Raw genomic sequence first — 27,543 nt, forward strand, 5'->3', positions numbered from 1 at the left:
TTATTTTCTCTGCAACTCACAGTCTTAAAAGAATTGCAACATCAACATGCTGAGGGACTCAACCAGGTTCAAACTGCCAATATGTGTCAAGGGAGGAATTGAACCAAGGTCTTCCCACCTGCAAAGCCAGCCCCTCTAGCTGTATGTAGATTACATATCTAGAATATGTAATTGTAAAAAACTGAAAACAATTTTAAATGTCTGTCACTGCTGCCTTTGCATAGGCTGTCCTCCATGCCTGGAATTCTCTTCCTTCTCAACTTTGCTGCCTCTCGGAAGCCATAGCCCCTTCAAAACTTAGTTGAACTATGACATGAAGCGACCTGTCCTGATTTTCCCAACTGTTAGTATTTTACTCCGCTATTAAAATTACTTTTATATGTTACTTTATATTTACTTATCTATGTACAGGTTGTTATATTTATTTATCTATGTACAAGTTGTTTCCCCCAGAAGAATGTAATTTCCTTTTCCCAACACCTAAAGTACAATAAACAATAAATATTTGTTGACTTGAGAATGGCTGAAAAAAACTGGTAGCATATCCATGTAATGTGAGATTACTTGTCACTCTTAATTGCATTAAATGTGGAATACAAAGAAATATGGAAAGACATAAAATAATATGAACCAGAAGATCAGTAGACATATTGATTGCAACCACATAAAAGGATAATATGTGGACAAATAAGAAGTAAATGAATGGGCAAAAAAAGAGATGGGCACATAGAGGGAATAACTGATTAAGCTGTGAGTATGTTGAAGGTAATTTTTAAAATTAAGTAGTTGTAAATATAATAGTCTACTTGGTTTTAACATTAAGGTTCAAAGTAAATAACTTATTTTTAAAAAAGAATCACTCCATATTTTATTGTTTGAGACGAAATAGTTAGTTACCTGAGTCGCAAATCTTCCCACATCTTCAACAACCCACATAGCATTACAATCTCATAGTATTTTTTCCAACACTCAACAGCTTCTGCCGCAGATGGATCTTCTTTGATATTGCTTTGGTATTCAATTAGTTCCACGCGCTTGTTTTTGTACTTCTCCAAAGTTTTTTTAAAACGCTGTGCAATAGGACCAGGAATTGTACCATCCTGTATATCACACCACCTAAGAAATGTAAATATAATATAACTTTATCTTCTGAAATATAATTTGGATTATAAAATTTAGAGCTACAAGGGAGCTAAGTGCTAATAATCTAGCCCAATCTACAACTGATGAATTAAGGCCCAGCTCAGTAGAAGTGACTTGTTTATGAAGTCACAAAGTAGGAAGAGTTGAGATTCAAACCCAGGTCTTTTGACTAAAAATTCAATACTTTTTCCATTAGATTAGAGGTGTCAAAGTCACAAAATTCCAAAGTATGGGGCTATAACAGATTAAAATGTAATTGGGAAATGTTTAACAAAATAAATAAAAGTACAATACAACAAATGCTAATTTGTGATTTTTCTACCTTAATATGCTGCCCACAGAGATCCATTTATGAGTTTGACACTGTTGCACTAGATCATTCGTCAAAATATACTTACAGATTAATTCTTTCTTCAATTAGGGCTGTATAGTTCTCACAACTTTCTTCATCATCCCAGTCTCTCCAAAGGAAATCATAGAAAAACCTAAGATAAACCCAAATTTTCATGACAGTAAAAAAATTTGTCCAAAAATATGGGGAACGATTAAACAAACTGTGGTACATTAACTTAGCAAGATACTGTAATGCAGTTAAGTTAGACAAATATGAGGTATATACAGAAATCTGGAAAGATTTATATGAAATAATGCGAAGTGAAAAAAAGCAGAACTAGAAAAATGAGGGACATACCAAGTAGACCATCTAAGAGGAAAAGTAAAGAAAATATTCCTAAGAACTAAGAGAAATTAAACTTAAAAATTGCTATAATTTTTGCAACAAAATTGAATTAAACAAATTTAGTTTGTTGTATTGAGGTTTTATACTCATCTTCTGTTAATTTTTTAAAAAATATCCATAACCTTAAGAATAATCAGCAAGTTGTAAAATTCAAAACTTTAGAAGTTTTTCTCAAGAATTAAAGTTTTGAAATATTTCTCAAAGGTGCTAAAAAAGTGATAAGTCCTGTGTTTTACCTTAAACTATCACAGATTCCTGTAGGAAAAATAAGAGTAGTGCTACTGAAAGAAAGCTCCAAAACTGACAAAACATTTGGTTTTGTTTCCAGAAGACAAGATTAAGAAATAAGAAAAACAATTAAAGAGAACTAATCCATATACCCTACTGGCAACAACTCTGACAGACCTCAGCTGACTTGGCCATATGATGATACAGGTGATAGAATAGTGATGTGGTTGAAATAAACACATTAACCATGCTGAAACCCATTAGTTTGCTAACATATAAGCAAGGTCTTGGGACAAGTAGTACACATGTGTCACGAAGTAAGGAGCTCTACCAAGAGGAATGAGGCAGGGGAAACAGTAAAGAAATAATTGGCAATACAAATAATTGGTGCTAATAATTACATATTGTTATCTTTTTAATGTGTTTAAATATAGGCAGGATTTTTATTTTGCTTATTTCCTAGACTTTTAAAAATCAAATTCTTAATAAAAATCAAGCTTAATCACAGCAGAGTCTCTTATCCCAATGTATACACCTGCCAGAAAGAACAATAATAAGAAGGCAATGTTAGATAGGAACTGGATAAATTGAACTTAGCAATACAGAATCAAAACAAAACTAAACCAAAAAATATTTACCGAGAGCCTTCAATATGTGCAAAGGCTACAAATCAAGTAAAACCAGCACAATGAACGCAACTAACTTAAAACCAATGAAAAATACTAATACCTTACAACTTCCAAGGCCAGGGCAATATCATGTATATCGTCATCCTGCCCTTGAACTGGATAAACTTCCAAAAGAGGAACACTGTGTTCTAGTTCTTCTAATGTTTCATCAATCAAATCTCTTGGAATATTTGCAATATTAGATGAAAAGGGCTCAGCAACAGATACAGTAACTTTGAAACAAGATGATGAGCTTTGGCGTGGTTTACAAGTTACCTAAAATAAATTTTAGAAAATATAATTAAAGATTTTGTTTGCTTTACTAATGTATTTCTTTTTTTAATGTGGCACAATTATGTAGTTTTTAAAATTAAAGTCTCCTGACTTAATAAATTCATGTAATAGTTATATAATTTTTATGCAGTATCAATTGCTTCATTAAAAAAAAGCCACAAAAACCTTTTGCTTACAGCTTGTACTTTAGAAATTACTATTAGCATAAAGGTACATGAGGGTATAGTTTGCATATTTTTAATACTATTTCAAATATATTCTTATTTAATAAAAGATTATTTCACTGAAAATTTTTGAAAATATGAACTAGTCATTTATTAAATATTTTAAATGTACACACATGCAACTAAACTGCAATATTAAAGTACTACATATATCTACACAAACTAGAGAATTCTAATTTCAGATACAGTAAAACCAATTCAGTGAGCAGGAAATATCTGTGTACAGCCATTCTTAAATCTAAGCTAGAAAGACCCTTGGAAATCATCTGAGGAGTAGGAGGCTAAGTGACTTGCCATATCATATGGTAGGGGCAGGATTTAAACTCAGGCTCTCTGCTTCCACAGCTAGCGCTTACTCCACAGTACCACACTGCCTTTTTCCTATCAAAGCTGTTTCACAAATAACTGTTAACACATCATTAACAATCCCCTTTCCAATAAAATTCACAAAACTCAAGTATAACATCTTTTGACCAACTTCCAAGTTTTAACACTATAGAATTAACTGATTCCTATAATGGATCCCTAATATCTTTTAACAGAAACAGTAGATAAAGAGAGCTGGGTCTGGAGGCCCTGATTTTAAATCTAACCTCAAACACTTATTAGTTGTATAACTTAACCTGTCTGCCTCAGTTTTCCCATCTGTAAAATGGGGATGAGAATAGTATCTACCTCACAGCATTGTTGTAAGCATCAAATGAGTTAATAATTGTAAAGAGCTTAGCACAGAGTATCTGGCACAAAGTAACTGCTACTTAAATGTTAGCTATTGTAATTATTATAGATTATGCCTCTGTTTTCTGGATTTAGACTTCTAAAAAACTTCACAATAGAAATCCATGAAAAAAGCCAATTTATTAAATATGAAAAAAATCCTTGTCTAGAATGAAGATTTATTTAACTGAAGTAAAAAAAAAAAAAAACCCTGAACTACAGTGAAAAAATTCATACAGCACGGCACTTAATACCTATGGCAAGTCACTTAGCAAATCTGGAACTCAATAAACTGATCTCTAAAATGTGGAAACTGGACTCAATGATCTCTAAAGTCCTAACCAAATCCCAAATAATACAACCAGATGATTACTGTTTATATTCAAGGAACAAATGTTTTCCCAAAATTGGTCATGGCAAAAATATTTTGTATATAAAAACCTTATTTTTCTATTGAATTTAAAGCTGTAAGTACATTGACTTTAAAACAAAATTTTCTGGTCAAGTTATAACAAAAATCAGATTTGATATAACTACCATTTTAAAATGGTGAACTTTAAAGTAAATTATTCATTTTAAAATAAACAAAAATGCTCAATAAACCCCAATCATACTCAAGCTGAGTTTGCCATTATTGTTCATTATTTCCAATCTTACTGCGTTGCTTTTCTTCCTCTACTATTCTAAAGTTCTAAACGCCATTAACAGACTTGGGCTTCATAAATCGCTACATCATCTTTCCTTTTAAGACTGTTCAGCTAAATTGTACCATCTAATTCACACTCCTTAATTGTACCATTGAGGCAACTGAGGCTCAAAAAAGTTGAGTGACTTGTTTAAGGTTCTTTTCATTTATTCAACATATGTCTATTATGCATTTATGGTATACAGGTTCTGGGTGAGAAATAAAAATTAAATGAAACATAATCCTTGCCTTCATACACATTATAGTTCAATCATGGTCTAAGACACAGATAACGAAGATATGTAACATCAGATGATTATATTTGAAAGTTGAAAAACAATATGCTATTGGACCTTTAAGGCAAAAGTCACTATTAGTTAAAGAGATCACAGGAAAATGCATTTTTTAATTGCACAAACAAAACCAATGTAGCCAAGATAAGATGGAAAGCAGGAAACTAAGAATAAAAAATTTACAGCAAGCTTATCTGATGAAAGACTTACACGAACTGAAGCAAAGTGAAATGAGTAGAACCAGGAGAACAGTGTACACAGTAGCAGTAACACTGTATAACAATCAACTGTGAATAATTTAGCTATTCTCAGCAATACAATGATCCAAGACAATTCTGAAGGACTCATGATGAAAAATGCTATCCACCTCCAAAGAAAGAACTGATGGCATCTGAATGCAGATCAAAGCATGCTTTTACTCACATTTTTTTGGTCTGTATTTTCTTACACAACATGACTAATATGAAAATATATTTTGCATGACTGCACATATATAACTTCTATCAAATTGCTTGCTGTCTCAAGGGCAAAGGGAGGGAGGGAGAAAAAGCATTTTGAACTAAAAATTTTAAAAAATGAATGTCAAAAATTGTTTTTATGCGAAATAGGAAAAAAAAATACAAAAACAACCCATCCTGTTCATCATTTCCTATAGCACAAAAATATTCCATCACAATCATATACAACAACTTGTTCAGCCACTACCCAATTGATGGGCATCCCCTCAATTTCCAATTCTTTGCTACCACAAAAAGAGCTGTCTTAAATCTTTTTGTAAATATGGGTCCTTTTCCTTTGTCTTTGGTGTCTTTAGGGTACAGACCTATTAGTGGTATTGCTGGGTCAAAGGATATAGAGTTTTATAACCCTTTGGGCATAGTTCTAAACTGCTCACCAGAGTGGCTAGATGAGTTCACAACTCCACCAACAACGCAATGTTCTTTTTTTCCACACCCCCCCAACATTTGTCATTTTCCTTTTCTGCCATACTGGCCTATCTGATAGGTGTGAGGTTGGCAGCTCAGACTTCTTTTAATTTGCATTTCTCTAATCAATAGTGATTTAGAGCATTTTTTCATATCACCACAGACAGCTTTGGTTTTTTGTTTTGAAAGGTTTCTGTGTTCATATCCTTTGACTTTCTCAATTGAGGAATCACTCATATTCTTATAAATTTGGCTCAGTTCTCTACATGTTTGTGAATTAAGGCCTTTATCAGAGAAACTTGTCCCAAAAGCTTGCATATTTGAGTTTATCAAACATGAGATTACTATGCCATTTACTACTATATATCTTGTACCTAATCTATCCCACTGATCCACCACTCTATTTCTTATCCAGTACCAGATTGTTTTGATCATGTACCTGAAATACATTTTCTCAGCTACCTTCCCTTCACATTTTTTTTCATTGATTCCTTTGATATTCTTGAACTTTTGTTCTTCCAGATGAATTTTATATTTTTTTTCTAGCTCTATAAAATAATGTTTTAGTAGTTTGGTTGGTATGGGACTGAGCAGTGAATTTAAGCCGAAATATAATTTTTATTGTATTTGCTCAGCCTACTCATAAGCAATTAATATTTCTCTAATTGTTTAGATCTGACTTTGTATTAAGTGTTTTGTAACTGTGTTCATATAGTTCCTGGGTTTCTCTTGGTAGGCAGAATTTCAGGTATTTTATATTGTCTACAATTTGGAATTTCTCTATCTCTTCCTGTCGGGTTTTGTTGGTTTTATATAGAAATACTGATGATTTATGTGGGTTTATTTCATATGCTGCAACTCTGCTAAAATTGTTAATTGTTTCAATTAGGTTTTTAGTTGATTCTCTAGGGTTCTCTAAGTATATCATCATGTCATCTGCAAAGAGTGATAGTTTTGTTTACTCATTGCCTATTTTCATTACTTCAATTTTTCTTGTCTTATTGCTACAGCTAGCATTTCTAGTACAATACTGAATAATTGTGGTGATAATGAACATCCCTGTTTCACTCTTGATCTTACTGGAATTTGGCTACAGTATTCCTAGTATTTTTCATTTTGATTTCTCTTTCAAGAGGTGATCAGTGGTGGATTCTTTCCATTTATATTTTACCCACTATAACAAACTACTTTCATTTTAACAAAAGCTCCATTTATGTTTAGAGTATTAGATTTTGTCAAAAGCTTTTTCTGCATCTATTGACATAATCATATGGTGTTGGTTATTTCTGTTATTAATATGGTCAATTATGTTAATAGTTTTCCTAACACTGAACCAGCCCTTATGATCTTTGTAACATATTGCTGTAATCTCCTTGCTAGTTTATTTAAAATTTTTGCCTCAATTGGGAAATCAGTCTATAGTTTTCTTTTCTCTGCTTTTGATCCCCCCGATATAACTATCAGATGCACCATATTTGTGTTGTGAAAGGAATTTGGTATGACTCCTTCTTTGCCTATTTTGCCAAATAGTTTATATAGTATTGGAATTAACTACTCTTTAAATGTTGGTAGGATTCACTTGTAAATCCATCCTAGTCCTGGGATTTTTTTCTTGAGGAGCTCATTAATGATTTGTTCAACTTCTTTTTCTAAGATGGGGATATTTAAGTATTCTATTTCCTCTTCTATTACTCTGAACAATTTATATTTTTATAAATATAAATTCATTTCTCTTAGATTATTAGGTGTATTGACATGGAACTGGGCAAAATAGCTCCTAATAATTGTTTTATTTTCATCTTCACGGGTGGCGCATTCATTCTATTCATTTTTGAAAATGGTAACCTGGTTTTCTTTCCTTTTTCAAAATCAAATTAACCAATGGTTCATCATTTTTTTTTTTCATAAAACCAGCTCCTAGTTTTATCAACTCAATGGTTTTTTTTTTTTCAATTTTATTAACCTCCCCTTTGATTTTCAGGCTTCCCATTGGTTGGTATTTAATCGGAGATTTTTTATTTGTTCTTTTTCTAGTTTTTTTTAATTAGCTGCCCAATTCATTGACCTACACTTTCTCTATTTTATTGATGTTAGCATTTATAGAGATATAAATTTTCCCGTAAGTACTGCTCTGGCCACATCCTATAAATTTTGGTATATTGTCTCGTCTCATTCTCTTTAATGAAAGTATTCTAAGCACTGGGCTTAGAAACAGGAAGATTCATCTTTGTGAATTCAAATCTGGCCTTTTGTTTGCCGCGGTTTCCTCATCTATAAAATGAGCTGGAGAAGGAAATGGCAAACCACTCCCGTAACTCTTCCAAGAAAACCCTAAATGGGGGGGGGGGGGGGAGGGTGGAGCCAAGATGGCAGCAGAAAAGCAGGGACTGGCTTAAGCTCTCCCCCAGATTCCTGCAAACATCTGTAAAAAATGGCTCTGAACAAATTCTAGAGCTGCAGCACCCACAAAATAGCAGGGGGAAGCAGGTCTCCAGCCCAGGACAGCCTGGATGGTCACTGGGAAAGGTCTATCACACGGTGGCTGCGCCAGGGCAAACCAGATCGAGAGTCAGAGCAGGCCTGAGGGCCTAAATCATTGAGCTGTGGCAGTTACCAGACTTCTCAACCCACAAACACTAAAAACCAAGGAGGAGGTTAGTGGGAAAACTGCTGGATGGAGTTAGAGAGCTGTCCAGATTCAGCCCTGGAGGTGGCGGAGGTGGCATGGTGGTGGGGGTGGCAGCAGCAGGAACCTCCTGTGGCTGCTTCCAGAGTCCCTGGCTCACATGGTGGGAGGAATCAAGCAGTGGATCAGAGCAGGAGTGCAAGGAATGCTTTGCTGGCACAGAGACAGGTTCTCTTGCTTTGCCCTGATTGGGGCTGGGTCGAGGTCCTGGTTGGCGGTTCTTGGGGGAGGAGGAGCACTGCTGTGGAAGAGCTTGTGGTGATGGTGGGGTAGAAGTAGCTCTGAAAACAGCAGCTGCAGCCCCTCAAGCTTGGGACAAAGTACTCTCTACTCTACAAGCAGTCATACCCCAACAAAAAGCTCAAGGGTCAAGTAGTTGGCTGGGAACATAAACAGGCAGTGAAAAAGGATGCAGACTCAGACTCTGAATCTTTTTTTAGTGACAAAAAAGATCAAAACATACAGTCAGAAGAAGTCAACAAAGTCAAAGAAACTACATCAAAAGCCTCCAAGAAAAATGTGAATTGGGCTCAGGCCATGGAAGAGCTCAAAAAGGATTTGGAAAAGCAAGTTAGAGAAGTAGACGAAAAATTGGGAAGAGAAATGAGAATGATGCAAGAAAACCATGAAAAACAAGTCAATGACTGGCTAAAGGACACCCAAAAAAATACTGAAGAAAATAACACCTTAAAAAATAGACTAATTCAAATGGCAAAAGAGCTCCAAAAAGCCAATGAGGAGAAGAGTGCCTTGAAAGGCAGAATTAGCCAAATGGAAAAGAAAGTCCAAAAGACCACTGAAGAAAATACCACCTTAAAAATTAGAATGGAGCAAGTAGAAGCTAGTGACTTTATGAGAAATCAAGATAATTTAAAACAGAACCAAAGGAATGAAAAAATGGAAGACAATGTGAAATATCTCATTGGAAAAACCAGTGACCTGGAGAATAGATCCAGGAGAGATAATTTAAAAATAATTGGACTACCTGAAAGCCATGATCAAATAAAGAGCCTAGATATCATCTTTCAAGAAATTATCAAGGAAAACTGCCCTGATATTCTAGAACCAGAGGGTAAAATAGAAATTGAAAGAATCCACCAATCGCCTCTTGAAAAAGATCCCAAAAAGAAAACTCCTAGGAATATTGTAACCAAATTCCAGAGTTGCCAGGTCAAGGAGAAAATATTACAAGCAGCCAGAAAGGAACAATTTGAGTATTGTGGAAACACAATCAGGAACACAAGATCTAGCAGCTTCTACATTAAAGGATACAAGGGCTTGGAATATGATATTCTGGAGGTCAAAGTAGCTAGGATTAAAACCAAGAATCACCTGCCCAGCAAAACTGAGTATAATGCTCCAAGGCAAAATAGGGGATTTTCAAGCTTTCTCAATGAAAAGAGCAGAGTTGAATAGAAAATCTGACTTTCAAATACAAGAATCAAGAGAAGCATGAAAAGGTGAACAACAAAGAGAAATCATAAGGGACTTACTAAAGCTGAACTGTTTTGTTTACATTCCTACATGGAAAGATGATGTGTGTAATTCATGAGACCTTTCTCAGTATTAGGGTAGTTGAAGGGAATATATATAGACAGAGGGCACAGGGTGAGTTGAATATGAAGGGATGATATCTAAAAAAATTAAATTAAATTAAGGGGTTAAAGAGGAATATATTAAGAGAGGGAGAAAGGGAGAGATAGAATGGGGTAAATTATCTCACATAAAAGTGGCAAGAAAAAGCAGTTCTGCTGGAAGGGAAGAGGGAGCAGGGGAGGGGGAATGAGTGAATCTTGCTCTCACTGGATTTGACTTGAGGAGGATATAACATATTCAATTGGTATCTTACCCCACGGGAAAGTAAGGGGAAGGGGTAAAAAGCAGGGGGGATGATAGAAGGGAGGGCAGATAGGGGGAGGAGGTAATCAAAAGCAAACACTTTTGAAAAGGGACAGGGTCAGGGGAGAAAACTGAATAAAGGGGGACAGGATAGAATGGAGGAAAATATAGTTAATCTTTCACAACATGATTATTGTGGAAGTGTTTTGCCTAATGATACATGTGTGGCCTATGTTGAATTGCTTGCCTTCTTAGGGAGGGTGAGTGGGAAGGGAAGAGGGGAGAGAATTTGGAACTCAAAGTTTTAAAAATCAGATGCTCAAAAAAAATGTTGTTTTTGCATGCAACTGGGAAATAAGATACACAGGCAACGGGGCATAGAAATCTATCTTGCCCTACAAGAAAGTAAGGAGAAAGGGGATGGGGGGGTGGAGTGGGGTGACAGAAGGGAGGGCAGACTGGGGAACAGGGCAATCAGAAATATGCCATCTTGGAGAGGGGGAAAGGGTAGAAATGGGGAGAAAATTTATAACTCAAAATCTTATGGAAATCAATGTTGAAGACTAAAATATTAAATAATAAAATATGAAAAATTTAAACAATTAAAAAAAAAAGAAAAACCCAAATGGGGTCATTAAATTTGGTCACAACTGAAATGACTCAACAACAACCACCTACTGTCTGTGTGACCCCAAAGCAAGTCATTTAACCTCTTAGTGCTCTAGGAAAATAAGACTAGAATTAGCAAAGGAGCTCTGAACCCAAACATTGGTAGAGTGCCTTTCCTCTCCTTGGACTTCCCTATACCAATTAAATGGTGGGTCCAGGAAAAAGAAAGAAGGAAAAAAAAGAAAATATCCAAAAGAATTACGAGCAAGTCAACCAAAATCACAAACCTTTCATTCTTCTCTTAATAATTTGCAGGTTCAGAAAGCCTGTATGATTAAAAATCTTTTATATGAAGATGATGGTATGACCCACTTTTTGGTAAGAGAAGGACTGAGTTTTTTAGTAATAATATTGAATTACACTGAATTATCCACATTCTTAAAACCTCTCTACATTTAAAAGTACAGATTTCCAGGATAATGGCTGGAGTATCTTTGAGGCTCAGGAGAAAGAAATGGTTTGTGGAACAGAGATTCTTTCCATACAAAAATAACTGACCCTCAGGGGAATCAAACCTATAATCTTGTCCTTTGAAGTAGCTTATTCTAACCAACTGCTCCAACAGGCCCAAATCATATCTGATGAAGATAAGAACTCCAAGTAGAAGCCAGCCCCTATAAAAATGCTAGAAGATAAGAATTTTACTAAAAGTGCTTTAATCCCTTGCTTTTTATTCCAACCTGATCTAACAACATACAGTAATTCAAACTAGGATAACAGAAGTTTTGTCTGAAAGGCCTTCCCTACATTATAGGGTTCAACCAATAGAAGTCTGAAAACTGCAATTTGGTTTGCATGTGGAATAATGCTTTAAAGATACATTAAAAGTTTATTTTCCAAAGTAAGTATTCACGGGGCAGCTAGCTCAGTGGATAGAGCGCCAACCCTGGAGTCAGAAGGACCTGAGTTCAAATCCAGCCTCAGATACTTGACACTTACTATGTGACCCTGGGCAAGTTACTTAACCCTAACTGCCCCATCAAAAAAAAAAATAAACCCACAAAGTACAAAGTAAGTATTCATTAACATTAGTTTAGGGCTTAGTACTTAGCAAGACATTAAAAAAATTGTGAAAAGGTAGACATCATCCAAGCCTTATCTAAATCAGGCCTGCACAACATACATCCTGCTGGCCACTTGTGGCCCACCAACTCGGGAGGTATGTTGTGCAGACCTACATCCTCTACATTTTTTTTTTGCTGGCTGCCTGAAACCCCAAAATGGTAATGTCCAAATCAACCGGGTTTTATTTAAGAGTACTTAAAAAAACCTAATAATTTTATTCAAAAAAGAGTAAATTAAAAATAATTTACCTCAACAAGGACTCCAACAAAAGGTATGGAAGCTTCTTCATATTTGATAAAGAACAATTCTGGATTTGTCTTCCAGACACCAAGCCATTTGTCTTTCATCTTTAATTTTTCTGATAGATATTTGCTCATTGCTTCATCAGCATCCTCTGCCTAGCACAAACATAATGCAAAATGTTAGTAACATTGTATTTATGACTAAATTTTCTAGCTGATTTTCATTTAAATATAAATTAATGAAGGTAGAAAGGAACATTCCTTTTAAAGAAAAAGGAAATTTGTAGAAACAGAAACCAAAGTAACAGAAACCACTTGAGCATTTTCTTTAGAATTAAAACAAACTGGAAAGAGATCTATAAGCAGGTTATATAGTACTTTGTAGACGTGCCTTTCACTCAAAACCAGAATACAGTACATTTATGCAAAAGCAAAATAATGTAATTCTAACTTTCTAAATAGAATGGCCATATAAAAACAAAATAAATAATCCTTTGCCTCAAACTAATTTTTGCAAAGGTCTATTGTTTAATACTGACAGAACTTTCCAGAAATTTTTTAGTATATGAAAATCTAAGGTGTCCTTTCATTTTATAAATGCAAACATTGGCAAAAGCCAGAATGCCTTGCTTTGATGGGATCACCACGGGTTTAGATTTCAATTCAAGGATGACAAGTGACTAAAGTTAAATAATTTTTTTAACTTGAAAACATGTTGCTTTACAAATGACACAACAACATACATACTGATACTTTACCAATTATTGTAAATATTGTTTTAATATTCTTTTTTAGATTTACCTCAGTATCAAATGCATGTGATTCATTAAAAAAAGAGTATCTTAACTTTAAAGTTTTTTCCAGTATTCACTCCCACCCAGGATCACCATATAACATCTATCTATGAGAAGAGGCAACAACCCAATTTTTGAGAAAAATACACTACAAATATTTATCATCTGAAAACTAACTATTCCTAAAACAAGAATTTTGGCCTTGTTGCACACAAATCAAATCTGTCAATAAAGGTCCAACCCGGGCAGCTAGGTGGTGCAGTGGTCCTGGAGTCAGGAAAACCTGAGTTCAAATCCAGCTTCAGACACTTGACACTAACTAAGCTGTGTGATCCTGGACAAGTCACTTAACCCTGATTGCCTCACCCAAATAAATAAAGGTCCGGCCTCTAAATATTCCAATTTTTAAAAAATTAAATAAAAATTTTAACGGTAACCCTACATGTAGCAAATTTACAATGGCAGGAACACATGCCTTCAACTTTTAGGAACCATCAATTAGAAAAACCCTTAGGTAGGCAGCCCTTTACTTGTCCAAGTAAACCTCCACATCTGTAGAAAAATAATGTAACAGACTTTTATTTACACCTCAATAATAATAAAAATTCATCATTTCCTAAAGTACAAGAGTCAAATGAGCAGAACCAAGATAATGTCATATACAGTAACAGCACTATTATTTGAAGAACTGCGATCCACTAAGTTATTCTGAGTATTATAAACACTCTAAATAACTACAAAGGACATATGAAGGAGGGTGCGATCTACTTCCAGAGAGAAAACTGATAAACTGAAGCAAAATACGTGTTTATCGTGAGTGGCCTTTTTCGGTGTGAGGTGAACCACAGTTCCAAATTTAACATGTAACCAAAATTTTCTTTTCATTTTTGAAAAGAATAAACTAATAAAATCTAGTCCTTCAGGGCTTTACCTTATCTCGTTTTATCCTCACGGAAATCCTGGGAGTGAGGCGCTATCCCCACCCTTGTTTTACTGACTAGGAAACTAAGGCAGGCCAAGGTTAAGTGACGTGCCCAGGCTTACAAAACTTGTACCTGGCCGGGCACGGTTCCAAACTGGGGACACAAAAAGAGGCAAAAGGCATCCCTGCCCTCAATCGAGCGAGCCAAAACAGGAAATAACCGAGAGGCGTCAGAGTTAAGAGGGGCTGGGGAGAGGCTTTCCACAAGGCGGGTTTTAGTGGGGACCTGAAGGAAGCCCGGAGGCGGAGATGAGGACAGAGGCACCGAGAGCAGGCGGAGGAGGTGAGGGAGAGCCGCCCCCGCCCCCACCCCAGTTAAAGTGCCACACTCCACACGCCTCCTCTCTGTGCGCCATTTCCCAGGCACCCTGCGGACACTCGGTTTGTGTATAGCTGTCTGCACGTGGCCTTCCTCACTAACCCTTGAGCTCCTCGGCCAGGGCTTGACGGAGGGAGGGGCGACCTTGAAGTTCAAACCTGACCCAGGGCGGGCACTGGCAGTGTGACCTTGAGCAAGTCACTTAACTCCTGTCTGCCCCATCCAGCACTGACTTGTGGGATCACGTGGGACATTTGTGAAGCCATTGGTAGATTCCGACGTAGTCCATAAACACCAGGGTTTACATAGGATTGTCCCATCCGCCCAATGGGCCACATGGGCCGTGCCTCGGACCATCACCTTCCCACGTGGCTGCGACTAAAAACCCCACCCTGTGCCCCCCACCCCCACCCCAGCCCTCGGAATTCAGTTGGGTGGCCCGGGGTGGGGGAGGGGTGGTCCTCGGCTGGTCCACCTGAGCCCAGCTTGGGCGGATCCTGCCCGAGCCTACTTTTGTCTCCAGCCAGGAAAGGCATCAAGACCAGGCGGCTAGCGCCACCCTGGAGTCAAGGAGACCGGGGTTCAGATCCTGCCTCCGACACTAGCTGGGCGCCCCTGGGCAGGTGTCCCTTAAACTGGTCTGCCTCAGTTTCCCCCGGATGTAAAATGGGAGACCCTCTAAAAGGGCCGTGGAGAGGCTCGGATAGGCAGTCACTGTAAAGCGCCCAGCCAGGCACCGATGCCCGCGCCGCGGCAGACCGATGCCCCTCCCCGCCCTGCCCCGCCCCAGGCTACGGCGGGGTCCGGCCTCACCTTGCAGCCCTGCAGCACCTGGTCGCAATACAGCGCCACCTTCTCGTCGCGCCACATGCCCCTCATGGGGGACACGCAGACGGGCGGCAGCGGCTGCGCCTCCTCCTCGTCCTCCTCGTGCACAGGGAGCAGGCCCTCCTCCTCCTCTTCCTCCTCCTCGCCCTCTCTGCCGGGGCCCTCGGGCTGGGGGATGGGCAGGAGCTGCAGCCGCCGCCTCGCCGCCTCCCGGCCCGCTTTGCCCTTCACGGGCCTCGGCGAGGCGACTACCGACCGCACCGGGGCAACACTGCTTTTGGAGGCCGCTTCTTCGAGGGCCGAGAAAGCGGCCCTCTCCCCGCGCCTCCCGGGGCTGATCACCACCGCCGAGTCCCCCGCCTCGGTACTGTCGGGTCCCGACGCCATTTCGTCCGCAGCCTGGCCTCGAGGTTGAACCGTTAGCCACTTTTCCCGCCCCGCGTAGGGCTGGCCAATGGGCACGCGGCACGCCCCCCCGGGCGTCGCAACGAGCGGCAGCGGCGGCGCGCGGCACGACGGGAGGAGAGGGGAGCAACCACGTGGGCCTTCTTCCCGACACCCGGTGCGCATGCGCAACCACCTCCGTCCGGGGCTCCTCCGGCAAGTCCCCGAAGCAACCCCCCGCCCCGTCCCGAAAGTGGTGACGTCACCGCAGCTGCTCCCCTTTCCTGGAGGATGCCCGAGCGACGCGTCTGTTTTCCTTTTTTGACCGAGTGTGAGGTGTCACCGGGAATAAATGGGAATTTAAATACACTTGCCCCCCTCCTGATGCCCTATACACACACCCAAGCCACGTACACAAACACACACAACACGGTCGTGGAAAGTCTACAACTGGTGCTGAGCACGCTTCCAAACAACGCCTCGTCCATTTCATTTCGTGTAATCTGTACATAAAGGTACATATGTGTGTATGTATGTATGTATGTATACACAAACACATAACAGTGTGTACGTATGTGTATGCATATGGTAGAGTATTTGTATATACATTGCGTATATATGTGTGTGTATATACACATGTATATATATATACACACATACATATTCTGAGTCTGGGTATTTATGTATATACATCTGTGTGTGTGTGTGTGTGTGTGTGTGTCTACACCCATAATTATATGCAAACAGTATGTCCTGCCTAGGCACGTGACCTTGTAGATTTGGCTTGGGGTTCAGAATAATCAAGGTCATCTGTATTGGGAGACTCTATTAGGGTAAGAGCAGGCAACTGCTTCGGTCATGGGGATAAAACAGAGCAAAGAGAGGTTTTAGAAGATTACCAAACATTAGTACATACCTTTGGCTTCTTCCCTCCTTTCTCCTCTCAGCAACTGAGGGCAGTGCAGAGGCAGCAACCTATTACAAACGACTGGGGCAGATGATGTGGTGGAAATGATATTTTTAGAGAAATGCATAACTGGAAAAGAATGTGGCCCAGCATTGTAGTAAAATCAAGGGACAACCAGGGGGCAGACCTTGCGTACCCTAAATATCCAAACTATCGAAAAGAAGGGGAAGGCCCTAGCACATTTTGTTGGACTCCTTGTTGAGTCCAAACAAAAGAGGAAATGAACAAAAGTGAGTTACATGTTCACATCAATGGGATCACAGATACCCTATGGAGTATTGATATATAAGGACAATGAGTCTCAGAGAGGTTAATTGATGATAAAATCACTTAGAGCCAGAAGGGATCTCAGAGGTTTTTAGCCCAACCCACTAATTTTACTGAAGAGGAAACTGAGTCCCATAGGCATCAAGGGACTTGCCCAAGGTCATATAGGTAAGAAAATGCCAGAACTAAGATTCAAACCCAGGTCCTCTGAGACCAAATCCTATGTTCTTTCCACTACACCCAGGCCCCTTTCCCAGTCTCTATTGTGATGTACTTTACAGACAGTTTAGAATTCTCACACTGAAGAATGACTGGGATTCAATACTAGGTCAGGAATTTTCAGCTGAGAACAGTCAGAGGAGTGTTCTGGGACCACATTTGGAGTTGAAAAATTTGTTCAAAGTAATACACGGTGGAGAAGAACGCTGCAAAAATAATTTCTGGTGTTGTTTTCCTACTGAATGAGCACTGTATTGGTTGCCACAATTTCTATTTACAATTTAGCAATGAAAACACTGGAAGTATTGACGTCACCATAGCATATTGGGAAAACACCTGCCTTCCTTCATACTCATCTGGAAGAACATTTTGTTAGGATTTGGGTCCAACATGAGGAAAGCATTAGCTATCATGTTAACACAGTTTAGAGAACAGTTACAATACTCATCATGTTCTGGGTAGTTTTACTCAGTCTGGCCCTTTTGTTGGGAAACCCAGATGTTACTAAGTCGAGATACAATCACACAGATTCTACTCTCTGAGGACAAGAACTGTTTTGATGTATGCTGTTCCCAAATAAGTTTGTTTCTCATAAATCCTAGTTTCCTTGCTTTTAGTCTTAATAAATAATAAAGTAATAAGGAACATCTGTCCCGGAAGGCCCTACCTGTGTAGGCAGAGGGGGAAACTAACTCTGTCATTTGAGTAAAATAATAATAGAGTTTTAGAGCTGAGGGAGACCTTTCAAAATATTAGAGATTATCTAATATACCCTGTTTCCCTCACTATTTAATTTTTTATTCCTTTTATAATTAAATTAAGAACAAGGAAGGCTAATTTTTGAAGTTAAATTATATATTTTTTCAATGAACAAAAATTTATTTTCTAATCTTCCCATGGTCCCCCTTTTGTTGGAAAAGAAAAAGAAAAGCCTTGTAACAAATATGCAAATTCAAGCAAAACAAATTTCCAAAACAAAAAAAAAATTTTTTTGAAGTGTCTCACTCTCTACCCTGACTCTATCACCTCTCTGTCAGGAGGCAGATAAACATGCTTTATCTTTGGTGCTCTGGACTCAAGGTTGGTCATTGAACTGATCAGAGTTCTTAAATCTTTCTGAGTGGTTCATTTTAGCAGTGCACAAATTGTTCTGGTTCTGCTCCTTTTACTCTATATCAGTTCATCTAAATCTTCCCAGTTTTCTCTGAAATTTTCCCTTTTGTCATTTTTTTATTTCTTAGCACAGTACCTGCTACATAGTAGATGCTTAATAAAAGTTCATTGACTGACTCTTGGCATAATAGTATTCCATTACATTCAAATACCACAATTTGTCTAGTTATTTCCCAATTGATGAGCATTTCCCTTAGTTTCCAATTCTTTACTAATATAAAAAGAACTACGATACGTGGCTTTGTACATTTGGGTCCTTTTCTGCTTTCTTTGATCTCTAGTGCTAACAGTGGTATTGCTGGGTCAAAGGTTGTACACAGTTTAACAGCTTTTTGGTTATAGTAACAAATAGCCTTCCAGAATGGCCAGACCAATTCACAGCTCCCACTAATGGCACATTAATGTTAATTAGGCCAAAGGCAACTATTAAGTTAGTTGCTCCTATAAAACTTCAGGCAGATTATGTTAGAGTAGCAATAATTACTAGATCCATATGGCTAACTCATGAATAGTCAATTAGAAATTTTTAGATCTGTTTTGAGTAAACAGATATAACTTGTTATAATTATACTCCATATAGATAAAATAATAAATGGTAATTAGATCGACAAAGATTGTTACTTATATAATACCGTAGCCTTCAAGTTTTAAGAGAATAGCAGTAATGTGCACTTTTCCACAGCCCATCCAACATTTTACATTTTCCTTTTTTGTCAGTTTTGCTAATTTGATGAGAGTGAAATGAAACCTCAAAGTTGATTTAATGTGAATTTCTCTAGTAATTGATGATTTGGAGCATTTTTTTCATATGCTATTATAGCTTGGTTTCAGCTTTTGAAAACTGACTATACATTTCCCTTGATCATTTATCAGTTAGGAAATGGCTATTATTACAAATTATAAAATTCAAATTGTAAATTTGAACGAGTTTTTTAAATATCTTGAAAATAAGGCTTTTATCAGAGAAATTTGCTTACAAATATTTTTCCCGGTTACCTCCTTCCCTTCTAATTTTAGCTGCATTGGTTTTGTTCGTGCAAAATCTTAAATTTTATGTAATCCAAATTGTCCTTTTTATCTTTTGTGGTCCTCTCTATCCCTTGTTTGATTGTTAATTCTATCCCTACCATAGATCAGAAAGGTAATTGCTTCTTTGTTCCTTTAGTCTGTTTATGATCTTGTCCTTTATGTCTGAGTAGTGTTATTCATTAAGAGCTTAATTTGATATATGGTGGAAGACGCTGATTTATAACTAGTTTTCTATCATACTGCTTTCCAGTTTTCCCTGTAGTTTTTTGTCAAATAGTGAATTCTTTTCCAAGAGTAGCTGAGGAATTTGAGTTTATCAAATACTAGACTACTATGGTTTGGTTTTTTTTTTTTTGCTTCTGTATGTGTGTACCTAATCCATTCTACTGGTCAGCCTCTCTATAGAAAGGCTAATTGTTAGACTTACTTGCCCAAGGTCTCAAAGGATAGTTAGTGACAAGAGCCAAGGTTAGAACCTTCATCATCTAACTCCCAATTAAGTGCTGCTTCTATTATGCCATGATGTGATTTGAAGGGGAAACACCTCAGGCCTCCAAATAACTCGCCTCCTCTTCCAGATTGTGCCGTAGTGTCTGCCTGCATTTTAAATTACTTTTTGGAGGGTTAGGCAGTATTTGTTCAGGATATTTGAATGTCATTTTTACAGTAGTTAGCTCTAAGATTACATGAACTCTAGCTTTCATCTCCCAAGACAGTGGTCTAAAGAAAATGGGAAATAAGCATTTATTAAGTGCCTGCTATGTGCAGGGCACTGAGCTAAGTACTTTACAAAGATTATCTCATTTGATCCTCGAAATAACCTTGGGAAATAGTGCCATTATTATCCCCATTTTACAGTTGAGGAAACCGAGGTAGACAGTGGTTAAGTGACCTACCCAGGGTCACACAACTAGTAAGTGCCTAAGGCTAGATTTGAACACAGGTCTTCCTGACTCCAACACTCTACCACTTTACCCTAGCTGGCTCAGGGCAGAAACATTCTCATGGGGGTAGAGGCAGGGTAAATTGATAGAGAGCACAGGGCAATGGTCAGGGAGGTCAGGCTTAGGTAGAGGTCACTCAGAACAACCAGGAGTAACTTGAGGGTTTTGAGAATAAAAGGGAAAATATGTGCCAACTTTGCCCATTTACTTTTGCCTGGCATAGGCAAATGAACATTTGACCCATTTTTGCCTGAAACATTGGGAATAAGTAACTGAACCAGAGAAGAACCTAAAGGAAAAAGAGGAAAAAGGCAATACCTGCATCTTTTTCTCATACACCAGCAACATAACTATAACATGCTGTCTAAACAGCTCTATATTTTCCACCATATTAGGATGACATAGCAGAAAGAATACTGGACTCGAAGCCAGCAGAGACTGGGTTTGAATCCTGGTACTAGTTGTATGACTATAACCTCTAGTTTCTCTGTAGGACTTGCCTTATAAGCATAGACTTGCATTACCAAATGGGCTGAGTGTGCCCAGGAATGCCACACATCCTGGGGTGATCACAGTAATTATTGATGTGGTGCTGCTTTGGACCTTGTGGCTTCCAGATTTAGCCTGCAGGGTGCAAAGGAGAAGGCCAACATATTACTGTCAGGAGGCTTTCCCCCAAGCTGAGGAGAGGGCCCTTTGCCCAGCAGGCACTAGGAAAAAATCAAGGGAAACGGCTAATAGAATGTTTGGAGGTGGTCACAGTGCTATCCCCTTTACTAAAAGGACTGTTGGGAATGGTTAAGCTGTTCAAGCTGTTTGGCATTAGCTTTTAGCGCATGAATGTATTGTGAGATTCAGGGAGCTGATTACCTCTCATTATACACACTCACACACACACACATACATATATACATATATTTGAATATTTATATATATTTATGTATATTTATATTTATATACATTTGTAGGATGGTTGTTAAAATCAAACTCTCCCTTTCTATACATATATATAAAATATATCTATAAGATATTACATATTATACATGTATATATGTATATTATATGTGTATATACTTATATTTTATCCTAAGGGCAAAGGGGAGCCACTGGAGTTTATTGAGTAGGGGAGTGGCATGGTTAGATCTGTATTTAAGAAAAATTACTTTATCTACAGAAATTGGCAAGAGAAAAACTACAATTAACAGAAAAAGACATAATCAAGAACTACTTATCTAGCTTTGAATATAGTCATATACCTACAATATGCTGACCACTCTACATATTTACCATTCTCAGTGCTCTGCCAAGTATCTACTAGATACCTAACCCTTTGCCAACAGAAAGCAAAACAGACAATTTATACAGCAACAACTAAAAATGATAACAAATTGAAAATAACTTTGATTGAGAGTGGTTATTTTCATGCCTTCAAGTTGATTTCTGGTTGGCCTGAATTTTGGGATACGACATTCAATGGCAAAGCCCATCAATTTCCAGTAAAGAGTAGTGATAGACAACAACAGCTAGCATTTTTAAATTGCCTATTAAGTGCCAGTCATTGTGCTAACTGCTTTAAAAATACTATCTTTTCTAATCTTATCATGGAAACTGAGGCAAACATTTTTCTAAACAATTCATTACCCTATATCTTGGAAGGAAGTAAGGTGTAAAGAGACTGGAAAGGTGGAAAGGGAGGTCAGGTTATGGGGGGTTTTTAAAGCCAAACAGGATTTTATATTTGATCCTGGAGTCGATAGGGAGATATTGGAATTGATTGAAGGGGGTAGGGGTCCGGGGAATGACATGTTCAGGCTTTAGGAAGATTATTTTGGTAGGTGAGTGGAGGATGGGGCAGAGACACCAACCAGCAGGTTGTTGCAATAGTTCAGGTATAAGGGGATGAGGGCTGGACCAAGCTAGTGACTTGAGATGCTAGAGGTGAAGAATCTAGAGATTCTTTCTCACTATGAAAATATAAAAAAAAAAGACACACAACTCTGGTCATTAGGATTCATTGTAACATTAGAATTGAGTCACCCTTTCCATTTTAATTTTTCATCAACAAAAAACTTCATCTTCCTTTGAAACATAAACCAAGTCATAAGTTTTACATACGGAACATAAGGAACCTCAGTGATCATCTAGTCCAGTGGTTCACAAACTTTTCTGAAGTGGTAGGAACCCTTCATTTTAAACAAAACTTTGGCAGACCTCTTATAGTAAAATCCTCTGAGTTATTATTATTTTAATACCTATTAACAAACAATATAAAGTTAATTTTAAAAAAACTTGGGGTGTTTCAGTTTTCTTGCAGCAAATTAAGACCATCTGAATTCTAATCCAAAGAAGCCCCTTATTTCACAGATGAAAAGCAGGCCTCCAAGGGGGAATGAATTTGCTCAGGGTCCTGTAGATAAGAGAGCAACCTCCTTTTATAAATGAGGAAAGTGAATTTCAGAGAAGATGACCCAGGTTGAAACTCCAAGTTTTCTGACTTCAAGTCAGTGTTTGATCCACCACATTCCAAGAAGCTGTTTCTAGTTCCCATCTTGCATAAAGTTTGGTTTTCAGACCATTTATCCACTGTGTCAGGATATTTGAATTTGGTTTTGGTCATACCTGTCAACAACATATGAATGTGTTACTCTGAGCCAGTAGAGCTGGGGGAGCTGTGTTTTTAGTATATTGTTGGACAAATATTTGCTGAATGAATGAGTATATTGTTTAATTATTTGAAATACCACTACCATAGCCCTGGGGTGTTTGTAGGAATTTCATACTAATGGAGCCCCAGAAGTAGTTATGTGGCACATAAAAATGCAAGTCATTAGGAGGCAGGGAGAGAGAGGAGCATGAAAAGGGAGTGGGAGAGAAGCAACATTCCCAATTGCTCTAGTGTGGTTATGGGAAAGCCACCATCATTCTATAAACGATTTAGGGGAAAAATAAGGCTTGGACTGTACAAGAGCTCCAGTCCATTGCCTTTGGGTTTTTTTTTTTTTAGAGAGGTCATTCCTTTTTTTTCTAGAAATTTTCCATCTGGAGTTTAGAAATGTACCTATATGTGGGGTTTTTTTTAATCTTGCAAATCCCTAAGTTAAAAATTGTTGGGAAATGCTATAAAATTCCACTGGGCCTAAAGTCAGGAAGATGTGAGTTCAAATATGGCCTCAAGCAGTTAATAGCTGTGTAATCCTGAGCAAATCATTTTAGCTCTGTTTGCCTCAGTTTCTTTATCTGCAAAATGGGGGTGATGGTAATAGCACCTACTTCCCAGGGTTATTGTAAGGATCAAATGAGAGATAATGCCTGTAAAACTTAACATGGTACCTGACACACAGTAAGTGATAAGTTAGTTAAGTATAAGTATAGTGTAAGTTAAGTATAAGTAAGCATAAGCATAGTTAGTTAAGTATAAGTCTAAAAGTATAGTTAGTTATTGTTGTAATATTCTAATATTAACCTTAGTTATTATAATATTTTGATATAACATCACTATGATAAAATTAATGCATTATTAATATTATTTGAAAGTTCTAGGCTACAAAATTTATTTCCATTAATTTTATTTTTTGTCCCTCAGCACGCTTACTCTTCCCTCCTTTGCCATCCCTCCCAAAGATCTATGTATATTCCAACTGTCTCTAGAGAGAGGAGAGGAGAAATTGCTTTTTTTGGAAGAACCCCTCTCCTTGTGTTGGCCAGAGGAGGTCACTAGAGAACTTCAGGGTTGATTAAATGCCACATTCCCAAAGGGTTGGGCGGTGCCCAGAGCATTCCTCTGGTCCACGCTCTGAATTAGCACAGAGTTGTACGCTGCTTTGCTGCAGGACAAGCCTAGACATATTTCTTTAATGTTTCAAGCTTCTTTGCCCTCCAAGTGACGTTCTGTTAGATCTCCAGCATTTGGCAGTTTGCTTTTCTGCAGCAATTTCATTTTGTATGAATTTCTTTAAGGAACAATCCAACTTTCAATTTCATTCTAGATAAAATTATGCAAGAGGAACAATCACAACTACTTGTTCTGTCCAGAGGCTAAATAGAATCTATTAAAGAAAGGAAGTGGAGGTTATGGACCACGCGCGACCTAAAACCACATAATGTGTAACTGTCCTTCAGAGAAGGGTAGAAACAGAAACTATTGTTTCCTGGCTCTGGAGATGTCTGGAAAGGGGCCTCAAGAACTGATAAAATGTCTTGGATCTGTTGGCTTGCAGTCTCGATGCCTTCATGAAGGGATGGCAGCTCAGCTTATATTTGCAAAAGACAAAAGTAATCTAGAATAAGGTGATATAGGTAAAGAGACATTAGGGATCAGCTAATACTATCCTATCAGTAAAGAAACTGAGGTTCAGGGGGATTGAGGGTTGTGCCCAAGGTCAGACCAGGACTAGAACTCATGTTTCATGGTCCATTGCCACTTACTTGAGTAAAACAATATTCTGTCATCCTATTATTTGGTATCATGGCATATTGATACAACAGATTCATAATTATACGCTTGAAAGCTTCACCTCATTCATGTACGGCCCAAACATCCTTGGTATTAATACAATTAATACATGGTAGAAGGGACAATTCATAAATTATTGCTTTAGGGCCCAGAATTTAATCTTATGGTACAACTTTCCTTCCACAGGTAAATAGTTATGACCAAGAGGCAAGGTTCTACTGAATATAAATGTGAAGATTCTAGCTAATGCAGAATACCATTCTCATATTTCTCATTGCACTTTGTCTAGACCCCTTATCACATCCTACCTTACTTCATACTTAAGGATTTCAGTGTTTGTTTGGTTTTTTTTTTAATCTTTGTGTCCCCTGCACCTAGCATAGTACCTTATCAATTGGGCCATACATGTGATTTCGTTGGAATGGGAAACTCCCTCTACCAACGCAGCAACTGTTTTGGAAATTATAGAGTCATCTGGCCAGTATATGTCAGAGGCGAGATTTTGAATCCAAGTCTAGTTACTAAGTAGGAGGCCACTTCTTTATTCACTTCACCTTATATGCAACGGTGCTTCAGGAATATTTGTTGAATTAATTTGAATTGGTAAGGCGAAGCTCTCTGTCACCGGTATGAATATAAATATTTCTTGTTTTCATTTCTCAAGCTTTTAGATCATAAAGATGACCCTTCTCAATTGGGCTTGTGGTCTTCTTCTGCCTCACCTACAACCACTAGTCTAAAAATGATAGTGAAAACCATCTGCCAGCAGACACGTGTCTGTATGAGAGGAGCCCTCATTTGATATTGCCCAGTTAACTGATCAGAGGATTTTCAAAACTTGTAAAGAGGTCCCCAAGTCATCCCTTGGATCTCCCAATTCTCCCTGGGATAAATAATGTTGTATGGCTCTTCTAGCTTTGATGCTAAGTGTTACAGAGTGCTGGCACTTTCAGGAATAAGACTTGTAGGATGAAAGCTTATAGGAATTTGTGACATCCTTTGTGATGGGCAGGGTAAGGGTAGGAAGAATATGAAGTACGGTAGCAGGAATTCCTCTTTCTCCCCTTCCTGTACCTCACCCTTCCGGAAAAAATATAGACAGTAATACAGGAAAAAATGTCTAAATGCTAGCTACAGTAGTCACATCCTGCTGGAAAAAATTAGCCCACATAACAGTTGGGGGTAGAGATGAAAGCAGAGAGGTGGTTATAGAATAATTTTTATTATTATTACTACTACTAATAGTAGTAACAGGTCACATTTATGTAGCTCCTTATAGTTTATAAAGAACTCTCCTTACAACAGCCCTGTGAGGTAGAAAGTAAGTTAGGAAAGAAAATTCAATTCAATCCAACAAACATTTATTCTACCTACTATGTGCGAGGCAATATGCGAGGCATAGAGATGCTGAGATTTAAAAAAAATCCCTGTCCTCAGGGAGCGTATGTTCTACTGAAAATAAACATTGTACTAAGGCCCCCCAAATGATGACTCTCTCTCTTCTTAGACTCGCAGAACCATGAGGGTGTAAAGGATATTAATGACCTTTAATGTCAGCTAGTCCAACCTTTAATTTCATGTAAAAATCATTTTTACAATATGGCGGACAAGTAGTTACTAATATCTACCAAGGCATCCCATTCCAGTTTTGGACAGCTTTCTGCTCTTTGAGGTCCAGAAGAACAAACCTAATTCTGCTTCTGTATGACAAGATTTTAACTAGCTGGAGAAAATCATCATATCCTGACCTAAGGAAAATCAAAGTAGGGACATGAACTTTGGTTGGAGTAAATGAGGCAATGATAATTGACAACTCAGAGGAGGCCGAGCCTCCAGAGTTATTTTGGTTTTTTGTTTTTGTTTTCTCTGCCAAAGAGAGGCTAGGCTGCATGGCATAGTGGATAAAGAACTTGCTTTAATGCCAGAATGATATGAGTTTAAGCCCTGCCTCAAATGCATATGGTCTAACCCTTTCAGTGTGGCAGACAATGCTTTAATACTTAACGTTGTAGAGAAGGTGCTAGCCTGCTTTAGTAGATGACATAACTTCATAAAGAGCTTCATATATAAATGAAATCATAGGTTAAACCCCAATCCCTCAATCATTTGTGTGCCTATTAAATATCTGCTATAGAGAATCATCTATGAAAGTCTTCCTGTTCTATATCCAAAATTATTAATATGAAGGATACAGAGAAGTTTGCTGGTTGAGGTGGTTACTGGATTCTTTTGGCCTCTTTGTTGTGGTGATTGTTTTACATCATTTAAATATCTCAGAGGAATGGTGGTAATCAGTGTATTCATCTTTACTTCTACTACTTTCCCATTTTTTCGGAATCAATAGTTCATTTAAATAGCTTGGGTTTAAGGTGTTAAAATTACATTTGGGGCCTTTTCATCCCTTATCCTTTAAATTTCAAATTAATTTTTTCTTCAATTCTTAACACTTTGGCTTCCACAACAGCGTAGCAGAATGGCAGGAAGAGAGGCAACGGGTGCTAAGAAACGGACCTTTTTGATCTAGAAACGTTAATTTAATTGTAGATACTCTAAATGTGAGATCTCTCTCTAATGACCAATGAACTGCCATACTATTGAAAGAAAGGAATGACATTAATATTGATATTATTATGATAAAACCCGAAAATAAAAGAACTTGAAGTAATGGAAGGATGGTTTCCAAGCTCTCCTTGGAGAGGTAAATGCATCTGAGGGTGACCAGAAACATAATTTCATTGGACATTTTGCCTCATAGTAGTGATGATG

At 37.9% G+C, this 27,543-nt stretch overlaps 1 protein-coding gene across 1 annotated transcript in view; it reads right to left on the reverse strand.

The window, feature by feature from the left end:
- Window positions 1-16,648, reverse strand: part of SHCBP1L (SHC binding and spindle associated 1 like) — a 44,798-nt gene extending 28,150 nt beyond the window's left edge. The window contains exons 1-5 of the mRNA XM_036756857.1: window positions 16,642-16,648; window positions 12,425-12,574; window positions 2,840-3,054; window positions 1,542-1,628; window positions 898-1,116 (exon numbers count right to left, since the gene is read on the reverse strand). Coding sequence (XP_036612752.1) covers window positions 898-1,116; window positions 1,542-1,628; window positions 2,840-3,054; window positions 12,425-12,553 — 650 coding nt within the window. The 5' untranslated portion in view covers window positions 12,554-12,574; window positions 16,642-16,648. The remainder of the gene's footprint in view (window positions 1-897; window positions 1,117-1,541; window positions 1,629-2,839; window positions 3,055-12,424; window positions 12,575-16,641) is intronic.
- Window positions 16,649-27,543: the final 10,895 nt, after the last annotated feature.

This window comes from Trichosurus vulpecula, chromosome 4, assembly GCF_011100635.1.
Source record: "Trichosurus vulpecula isolate mTriVul1 chromosome 4, mTriVul1.pri, whole genome shotgun sequence".
Lineage (NCBI taxonomy): Eukaryota > Metazoa > Chordata > Mammalia > Diprotodontia > Phalangeridae > Trichosurus > Trichosurus vulpecula.